This window comes from Anticarsia gemmatalis, chromosome 22, assembly GCF_050436995.1.
Source record: "Anticarsia gemmatalis isolate Benzon Research Colony breed Stoneville strain chromosome 22, ilAntGemm2 primary, whole genome shotgun sequence".
In the NCBI taxonomy this organism is placed as follows: Eukaryota; Metazoa; Arthropoda; class Insecta; order Lepidoptera; family Erebidae; genus Anticarsia; species Anticarsia gemmatalis.
In genome coordinates, this window is record NC_134766.1 from 3,096,561 (window position 1) to 3,107,182 (window position 10,622).

The following is a 10,622-nucleotide window of genomic DNA, read 5'->3' on the forward strand; positions in this document are numbered from 1 at the left end:
CTGAATAACTTTTTTCCTAGCTGCGGAATAATTGTCCGACATATCGTACTGCACTAGAACACAACCGTCACCCGTTAAAACCGCGGGAAGAGTGACGATGTCGCCGTCGCTGAAATCCGAAAGCTAGGGTCGCCTCGCGACAGGCGACCATGGTCGCGGGTGGCGGTCGCGCGTCGCGGTCGCTAAGAACCGAATGCTACCTTAAAGGTGGCGGTTCGCGCCGCGACAGAGACAGGCGACCGAGACAGGAGACTGAGACCAGAGACCACGACAAGTGTCTCGGTCTCTTCGGCATGTACTGTAGGTTGAGACTGAGACCGAAGATCGCGACAAGTGTCACAGAGCGACCGCTCAGTTCAAGAGAGTCTGTCGATGAAGTCACTGGTGTTTTGTGTCGTGATGGAAAACCAAGTAATGAAGCTGCTATTGGAGGAAGAAGAAGACGATGATTTGCTCTTATATTATTATTACAAATACAAAACTGAAAGACGATTACCTATTAAGGATTTATATTCCACTAGAGGTGAAGAAGGATCATTTTCGCTATTAGTAAAGAAGCACCTGATGTTTGATGACAATATATTCAGGAAGTATTTTCGGCTGAATAAAACACAGTTTGATTACGTATTAAATTTACTGAAAAAAACAATGCAAGAAAAGGGAAGAATATCAGTAAAAGAAAAATTATCACTAACTTTAAGGTAAGTTTGCCAATTCATCTAAATTATTCTGGTCGATTTCACCGTAATTGTTTAGAAATGGTTCACTCGAAATATTTAGTGATTGGCGAGATGTTAAATCAATCAATCCAGTCTGTGTTTGGTGTTCTGATGCTGCACTTATCGGAGAATATGAATTGTATGATGAATTTGAATTATATGATAACTGGTATGATGAATCAGTATAGGGGCGTTCAGTTTGACCTTCGATATCTCCGATCTCATACTTCGAGACAATATTAAATATTTCCGTTTTTGCCATGGCTCTTGAACGTGCACTCAATTTTCTTAGCATCATTTCAATATGTTTTGTAAATGTCGATATATCATCAACTGGTTCTTGAGATTTTAATGACTCCAGCTGTCTATTTCGGTTTTCCTGTCTGTCCTTCATAAATTTTATGAATTCATCTTCTTTTTGTCTCTTTCTCTTTGTATTTTTGGAGGTTGATTTTTCATAACTGTTATTTAGTGGTATATTAGATCTCTCTTGTGTAGATTTAGAAGTGCCTGGTAACTCCTTTGAAGGAGTGTTATGTACTGACGTGTCTGCGGCTTCGTGAGGAGTATCTTCATGTTCTACTCCTGGGGAGGTATTAGTAACTTCTTCTTCTACACTGGCGGAGCTTTGCTGTTCTTGTTCTACACTGGTGCAGCTTTGCCGTTCTGATGGTGTGTTTTCTAAAAATCTTAAGCGTTCATAAAACTGCCACTTTGAATTTTTAGCTGGTGCTGCAGATCCCGTCGATTGTTTTTGTTTGCGCTTATATCTGTTGTAGGAGTCCCTGATCAGTTTCCATTTTTTACGGCATTCCGAATCTGTAATAAATAATAATATTTTTTTTTATTCCCAGATTCATGGCGACTGGAGAAACATATGCTTCGCTATCATTCGAATATCGTATATCACCTTCTTATATTTCACAAATAGTCAAAGAGGTGTTAAAACATTTAAAGACTGTTTTGGTGCCAATTTTTATGCCTATTCCAAAAGAAAGTGATTTTAGGCTTATATCTGAAGGATTTTGGGACAAATGGCAATTCCCCAATTGCACAGGTGCTATTGATGGGAAGCACGTAAGAATAAGAGCCCCTGAAAATAGTGGGTCGTTGTATTTTAATTATAAGGAGTATTACTCAATTGTTCTTCTGGCTATTGTAGACTATAATTACAAGTTCATTGCAGTAGACGTTGGCTCTTATGGCAAAGAAGGAGATAGTGGAATATTCCAAAAGTCTGCAATGGGAAAACAAATAATGAAAAATGAATTTAATTTTCCGAAACCAAAAAATCTACCGAATTCGAACATAATATTACCCCATTTTTTAGTTGGAGATGAAGCATTTAGTCTTGATACTTTTATGATGAAACCTTACGCTAGAAGAGTTGCAAAAAACGATTTAAGCAAAGAAATATTTAACTACCGCCTTTGTCGTGCGAGACGAGTATCGGAAAACGCGTTCGGTTTGCTGTCTCAGGTGTTTAGAATATTTTACACTCCTATCGGAATAGCGCCAGAAACATGCACAGACATGATCTTAGTTGCCTGTTGCTTGCATAACCTATTAAGAGATGGATTTTTGGAATCTGCTCAAATGCCCGTACATCAATGGAATCGAGAGGAAGAAAATTTGCCTTCAAATTTTGTTACATTACGTGGAACAGGAGGGTTTTCGAACAGCAACGGACTCGATATTAGAGTAAAATTAACCAATTACTTGACGTCACAGCAAGGAGCAGTAGACTGGCAAGAACAACATGTCACACGGCTTGTTTGAACTGATTCCATTCCTTTTCTTCTTAACCTTTTCTTTCTTAATATGTTAATTTTATGCAAAATAAATAAAATAAGAAGAACTCACCTGTTTTATTTATGCTTTCAGCTATGCTTTTCCAAATATTGTCCTTCAAATTTTCGTCTCTGTAGGAGTCTAGTTGTGCATTGTATAGCGGAGGGTGCTGCCTGATAAGTTCAATCAGAGTCTCACAGTCTTCGTCAGAAAAACTCATTTTTAAACATAAACACGTACTTTCACGAGCGCGACCGAGACACTACTGCACCGGAGCAGCGACCGTCTCGCTGTCTCCTGTCGCGCGCCTCTGTCTCCTGTCTCTGTCGCGCTCGCGAACTGATGCTTTATACATTGCCTAGAGTTAAGTAGCGGTCACGGTCTCCGGTCGCGGTCTCCTGTCTCGGTCGCCTGTCTCTGTCGCGGCGCGAACCGCCACCTTTAGGTTGGTTGATTCGTCTTTGTCTGTTAAACGCTGTATTCTAATGATTTCTGCTAGTGTGGAGTGTAATCTTTCTATTGCTGAATTAGAATTGGGGTTGTAAGGTGTGGTGAAGTGTATATGTATATTATGGATTGCACATATGTCTGTTATTATTTCATTATCAAATTTAGAATCGGAATCCGTTGTTATCTTTTTTGGTACTCCTACTACTGAGAATAGACTTAGTAAGGCTTCGGCTATGTGTATACTAGTAGAAGTAAGCGGTATAGCTTGGGCATATTTTGTGAAGTTATCTATTATAGTTAGGAATGTAACACCTCCGCTACTATATAGGTCCATGAACATATATTATGTTCCATAGGTTTGTGCGGTGTGTCTGTTAAGGATAGGGGTAGTTTAAGCGGGTTACGTTCGTATTTGCTTTTCAGACAGCTGTCACATTAATTAATAAATTTTTGAATTGAAGTTAGCATATTAGGCCAGTGATAGTTTCTGTGAATATGTTTGTATGTCTCTTGAATGCCTCTGTGTATTGTTTTACCTTCGTGATATTTTCATCTTTAATTATTGTTTTTCCTTTTGACCTATCGTCTATTTTGTATGTATCTCCCGGTGTTTTCCTAAGAACACTATCGGTCTGAACACTAGATCCAGGTATTGGAGATGTGGATACCTGATTTACTGGGCACTCCAATACATCTTCATTTGACGGTGACGATGGCGGAACTTCAGCTAAAACACTTTCTAGAGCTCTTTCAAAAACCTCATCGAAGCCTCTTGGTGAGGGTAGTTGAAGATTTTCCACTTCATCTTCGGATACACTTGCATCAGAATCTTGGTCGCAGTCCGGAAGCTCTTCTAGTAGCAAGGCTTCAATCAGAGCACTATTGTTTGTAATGTCCATCTCAATGGCTAAAACAATAAGAAAATAGGTCAGAACAATAATAAAAAATAAGAAACATACCTTTATGATAAGACAAAATACCCACTTCATCGAATATGCGTATTATAAAAATACATAATTTTTGAGACTACAATCACCTGACGGTACTTTTAAGTCCGTATCAGTTTTTATCAAATATTCATATAAAATAAAGTGATGATAAGTTATATGAGCAACAGTGGCGAAGGGTCAATATTTATATAAGGCAAGCCGGAGCTATAAGGCCTGAAACTGCGTTAAGCGGGCGCCCGCGACGGACAACCGTCTCGTGTCCACGCGCGTCGACACGCAGGCGGGCTCCGCAGGAACGCGCCGGTCCCCGTCGCGGGTACCCGTCGCGGAGACCGGAGTTACGGAGTGTCGCTAGTTCAATTTTAACGGTGTGCATGTACAGTCGTATCCATGGAGAACCTAATATATTATTACGTAGCAAAACGACGACTAGCAGAAAAGAAACGGCAGCCAATAAGCCCATTTATTGAATCCAGGTTGCTGTGCGGGGAATTTGTTGTAAAGTTCAGTAAATTAAGAGAAAATGAAAGTTCATTTTACAAATATTTTAAAGTTACGATACCGGTCTATGACGAATTATTTTCGAAACTGGAACCATATTTGAAGGTCAACAGTTTAAGGGTAAAACCTGCATCAGTCATATCACCAATGGAAAGGCTGGCCATTACATTGCGGTAAGTATAAAATATAATTTGTTCTTCATCATCTTTATTTTTGCTTAAGTATATAATTAACATTATTTATTTGTTCTTAATTATTTTTATAATCACAGTTTCTTACTTGTACATTATTTACTATTCTTAATTAACATTATTTCTTTGCGCTTAAATCACTTTTTTAATCACAGTTTTTTACTCGTACATTTTTGACTATTCTTAATTAACATTATTTCTTTGCGCTAAAATCACTCTTATAATCACAGCTTTTTACTCATTATTATTTACTATAAAATACTACCGGGAAATTGAAATTCAAGCGGTTTTTTGATATTTTATCTAAATTTACAACAGATATGAGATCTTATCATTCGCGATAATAATATAACGATATTATTATGATAAATATATATATATATATATATATATATATATATATATATATACATATTAAGTAAAATATCGAGAAAATATTTATATTTGAATTTCCCGCTACCAATCGACCCATCCACCATTAAAGCATTATTAACACCAGTACCTACTAAAGCAGTCTTATTGGGTAATATTCTCGAAGTCTTCATTCTCATATGATTCTAATTAATCTTCTTCTATTGTATCTGTGTTTTGAGTTTCCGGTCTGATATTAAGTGATCTTAAATCAATCGTGCTTATTGTATTTTGCGTTTCTGATAAACCTATATTAATTGATGGTAAATCATCCAGAGTAATAACTGTTTCTTTTTCGATGTCAATCAAAGCTTCTAACACCTTGGTTCGAAATAACAATTTTTTAAATGTGTTAAATTTTTTTATGCTTGGTATTAAAGATTTGAAAAAATTCATGTCTTCGTCATTACTATCAAAACTGTTTTGTTTGACACATTGTAATAATTCCTTTTCAAAAGGAGTTGGTGATTGCTGGCGTTTACGTTTTCGTTCTGGCCCTGTATTATTATTTGTGCGTACTGACGTACTGGTGCTAGGTTCCGAGAAGTTATTATAATTTATTGAAATTGTTGATGAGTTTTGTTCTTGATCTTCACTCTGATTTTCTATAGATTCATCTGCTTCATTACTTGAATTAGAATCTAAAAAGGTTAACATTTCAAAATATATAGATTTCTGTTTTTTCTTACTTGCTTTCACTTTCATATATGTGTCTCTTGCAGTTTTCCATCGTGATTGTACTTTTGTGACTGAAACAATTAAAATATGTATTACAGGTATGTGATAAGCGGCCATACTTTCGTGGACCTACATCTGGCGTATCAGGCAGGATTAACCACAATCAGAAAAATAGTGAAAGAAGTCTGTCAAATTATAAATGAGAGGTTGAAGGAAGATTGCATGCCATCGTTTTCACGTGCGCGATGGGAAGAGATAGCAGATGGTTTTTTGACACAAGCAAATTTTCCCAATTGTATAGGTGCAATAGACGGGAAACACATACGTGTTATAAGACCTCCTCACAGCGGTTCACTTTACTACAATTATAAGCATTATTATTCCATTGTCCTACTTGCAATGTGTAACGCAAATTATGAGTTTACCTACATAAACGTGGGGGTACAAGGTAAAGAATCTCATTCTGCAATTTTCACCCAAAGCCGCTTGTTCCAACAAATGAATGACAACTTACTGGATGTACCTCCTGCTAAAGCGTTACCCGTGCTACACAACAATAAACCATCCGACACTGCAGCAACCGTACCACTACCCTACGTTGTTGTAGGAGATGAAGCATTTGGGTTGTCTAACCATGTCATGCGGCCATATGCTCGGGCTCTCAATTTTCATTAATTTAAATTTTAAGTTAACTGTGATAAATAATTACTATCATCTAATAAAAAGTAAGAAAACGAAACAAAAAACAGAAAAGGAAATAGAAAAAAAAGAAGATTACTAATTATTGTCAATTTGATTTGATTTATCTATACTAATATTATAAAGCTGAAGAGTTTGTTTGTTTGATTGTTTGTTTGTTTGTTTGTTTGTTTGTTTGTTTGAACGCGCTAATCTCAGGAACTACTGGTCCGATTTGAAAAATTCTTTCAGTGTTAGATAGACCATTTATCGAGGAAGGCTATAGGCTATATATCATCACACTACAACAATTAGGAGCGGAGTAGTAACGAAAAATGTTACAAAAACGGGGAAAATTATGACCCATTCCCTCTTAAGTGACGCAAGCGAAGTTGCGCGGGTCAGCTAGTGAATGAATAAAACTGATTTGCATCTTAACTAAATTTATTTATTTAATACACCAATACCTACCTAGTAGAATAAATTACAAACATACCATTATTTTATACTATTTTATCAATTTTAGTTAATTTATACGTAATAAATATTGTATTTACGACCAAATATTCTTTCATACTATGGTGATACGCCCTTATTAATTTGAAATAATTAAATAATGTCATATACGTCAATGTTTTATAATAAAAATGGTTTTGGTGAGAAAAAAATCATGGGGGTAAAAGCCATTTTTTTGGGAATATTGAAATTTTAAATATACAGATCGATAGAGCGTCGAAAACTAAACAAAGTTGCATTATTAACTCATTTTGGCCAAAAGTGGCTTTTACGCCCTTTCTTCCCCGAAGTAGCGATATACTAGAAAACAACTGTAATAATAAGGACACGGTTTCGAAACACGTCACGACAAGACGAGCGGTCTGTTGTCGGGCGAATATCTATTCACAAACGCCGTTCGCTGTCCGTCTGTGTATTTATGAATTATTATACATAAATAAAATATACAGGGACCTGATCTGTGGTTGTTTTGTACGGGCTACGCCCCATACGTTTTATAACGGTTTTTGCTTTCGTAAAAAGAGGATGCTTAGTAAGCTGAATTTGTATAATTGAAGAAGCGCTTGAAGAAGTTGTATTTTCATTTAGACTAATCTATTCCACTAGGCAGCCAGTCAAACATATGAAATCGTTTGGGTGCCTAGTGGGAACGCTTATTCTGAATGAAAATACGACTTCTTCATCCCACTAATTTGGTTTGAATGAAATATTTTTTTAGGTATTTGGCGTCAGGACTTTCCTATGAAGATCTTCATTTTAGTTATCGAATTGGCAAATCAACCATTTCCACCATCGTAGTAGAAGTGACGCAAAGTATATGGAATAATTTATATGAAGAATTTATGCCACTTCCTAATAAGGAAGACGAGTGGTTAAAGATAGCAAGTGGATTTAATGAAAAGGCCAATTTCCCTCACTGCCTTGGAGCAGTTGACGGGAAGCATATTAGGCTTCGAAAGCCGTCAAATAGTGGTTCAGTATATATGAACTACAAAGATTTCTTTTCAATAGTGTTATTAGCAGTCGTAGATTCAGATTATCGATTCGTTTACGTCAGTGTAGGTTCCTATGGAAAAGAATGCGACTCATCAATATTTAAAGAGTCAAGTTTTTGGAAAATGTTGACAGAAGGCCGTTTGAATATACCCGAACCAAGGCCTTTATTTACAGAATCAGAAGTTCAAGTTCCTTACGTAATTATTGGCGACGAGGGATTTGGTTTACACACACATTTATTAAGACCTTTTGGTGGAACGCATCTTGACAGAGGTAAACGAATATTTAATTATCGTTTAACCAGAGCGAGAAGATACGTGGAATGTGCGTTTGGCATTCTAGCAAATAAGTGGAGAATTTTACATAGACCCATAGACCTTAAACGAGAAACAGCTATTTCAGTAGTGAAAGCTTGTACTGTCCTCCACAATTTGATTATAAAAAAGGAGGGAATTGAATTAGAAAAAGAATTTAATTTAGAAAATTTACTACCCCAGGAAGTATCACCGAGTGTCGGAACTGGCAATTCAATGAGAAATGAATTTATGACCTACTTTCTATCAGAAACTGGATCAGTACCATGGCAAGACAACAAAATATAGGCAGTATAGATTTGTATTTAAAATTTTCTCAATAAAAACTTACCAAACAACTGTCGGTCCTTTTGATCCATTTCTTCAAAATCTTCTTTCAAAATTATGCATATTTCCCGCCATGCTGCTGTTTTAGCGGTTTTGTCCTTATAAATTTCCAAAAATGTATTCCATAAAACTGGCCTGTCTTTGATTGCAGCAATCAAAACTTCGCGATTTATTTGTTGGTCATACAATTTTTCTTTTTCTTTTTTCGACATGATTTTATTGAAGCGCAGCGCTACACGTCTTAACAAGTCAAAGGAATGTACTGAATTGAGCGGGCGCGCGGCGGGTGGGGCAGACAGGCGGGCGGAGCAGGCAGGCGCGCGGGGCGCGAGCGCCAATCACGATTCGAGATTTTTAACGAATCGTCATTCTAATGACCGTAGTGACCGACGTATCCGTCTACGTCTTTTTTCACGATTCGTGAAGCGTGTGAACATGGGTATATAAAAAGCATTGCTCCCGTCAAAAAAAATAACGAATCGTGAAAAAACACGATTCGTGAAAAATCACGATTCGTCTTCGTGTGAATGAGCTCTAAGGTGTCGTGGCAAGATCGTAGTATTTTTTGAGACTAACCCCACTAAATGAAATAAAGACACACTTATTCATTCCTTTACTTTAGGTTTAGAATAATAACGCATAGAAACCGGGTACACTACATAAATAAAAACACAATAAAAACACCGGGTACACTACGAAAAACTTTATTCAGTATTCCAAACGTTCTTAAATTCCTATAATATACATTTCAAATAACGATTTTCACTAGACTGAACAGTTAAAGGTCCGAATTACCTAATTGTCTTTGTAAATAAGACATTAGTCGCGATTCCGTATGAATTGTACTTTTCTGCTAAAGTATTATGTTACCTACATAAAAAATAAGTTTCATTTATCTACTTTCTGTTTACATAAAAAAGTGTCTTGATTTGATACAATAATCTAGTAGTGCGATTTCCCATATTTTGTGGGTAAAGGACCCGATGATGGTATCATATAAATTTTAAATTTGTGTGCATTTGTACAAAGTAGACACATTCAGTTCACGCACACTAACAAAATGAATTGGTCGGTTTTGTACATACCTACTAGACGCGGCTTCTATGCGTTATAATTCTCTAAGACATTCGTTTCGTGTATAATTATTATTCCAATAGACAAAACTAAACAGGGATGATAGCTATCGACACCCGACACAGTAATAATTAATATAATTCTAGCTTAGATAATTCGGGTCGGTATTGATACTTAGTAACCTTGTGTAAAAAGTATCGATACTTACCCGTAGATTTATTATAATTACCTACAAACATTGAGAACACAAATAGTACCTATGTAAGTACTTACCTATAATAAAATAGTATAAAATCTTTACCTACCTGTTGTTTTTTTTTCCGCCTCGCTGAAATTTTCAAAATTTTCAAACAATTCTTTACAAATTTCTACCCATGCCGCTGTTCGTGCATCCCGGTCTTTATATAGTTCAGTCGACTGGTCCCATATGGCAGGGTGAGACTGCACTTCCACAATAACTCTTTCTGTATCGAAAGACATTTTCCTCCGACCGTGCGTGCGACCCGTATCACCTAGCGTTGTTGACTGAACGAGTCCGTACGTGTTACCGCCGGCGGGCACCGCGCGCCATGCCGCGCGGGCACCCGCAGCGGTCTCCGTCGCAAGGAGGCGGGCCCCGCTACGCGGGTGCAAGGCGCGTGTCCCCGTGCGGGGCGCCCGCGCGGATCTCCGCGTCGCACTGTGGGCTGAAAATCGGCTTTCATAGACTTAGAGATTTCAATCTGCAAGTGTCACTTTTTTTGCCGGATATTGCTTCTTTTAGTCATTACTATGTACAAATATGACACCCGACTTGATTATATGCAAAAACAAAAGAGTTATAATTTTTTTTCGAAAAATTTGTATGGAACTTGTATGAAAAATCGAATTATCTCAAAAACGGCAAGGATAACCGTAATATCCTTACAGGTGGTTATAGTACTAATTATTTATGATTTTTTGGCATACTTCAGATAACGGTCATAAATGCCGTTTTTTTTTTAAAAATCGTCAAAATATTTTTATTTAATTTTACATATAAAATGA

General features: G+C 36.8%; 1 protein-coding gene across 1 annotated transcript; it reads right to left on the reverse strand.

Moving 5' to 3' along the window:
• Positions 1-615: 615 nt before the first annotated feature.
• On the reverse strand, positions 616-2,946 carry LOC142982541 (uncharacterized). Its single transcript, XM_076129077.1, has 2 exons — positions 2,583-2,946; positions 616-1,538 (listed from the first exon to the last, which is right to left on the reverse strand). Exons 1-2 carry the CDS (start codon positions 2,728-2,730, stop codon positions 697-699), a joined length of 990 nt encoding a protein of 329 aa, XP_075985192.1. The 5' UTR covers positions 2,731-2,946; the 3' UTR covers positions 616-696.
• Between the last annotated feature and the right edge of the window lie 7,676 nt (positions 2,947-10,622).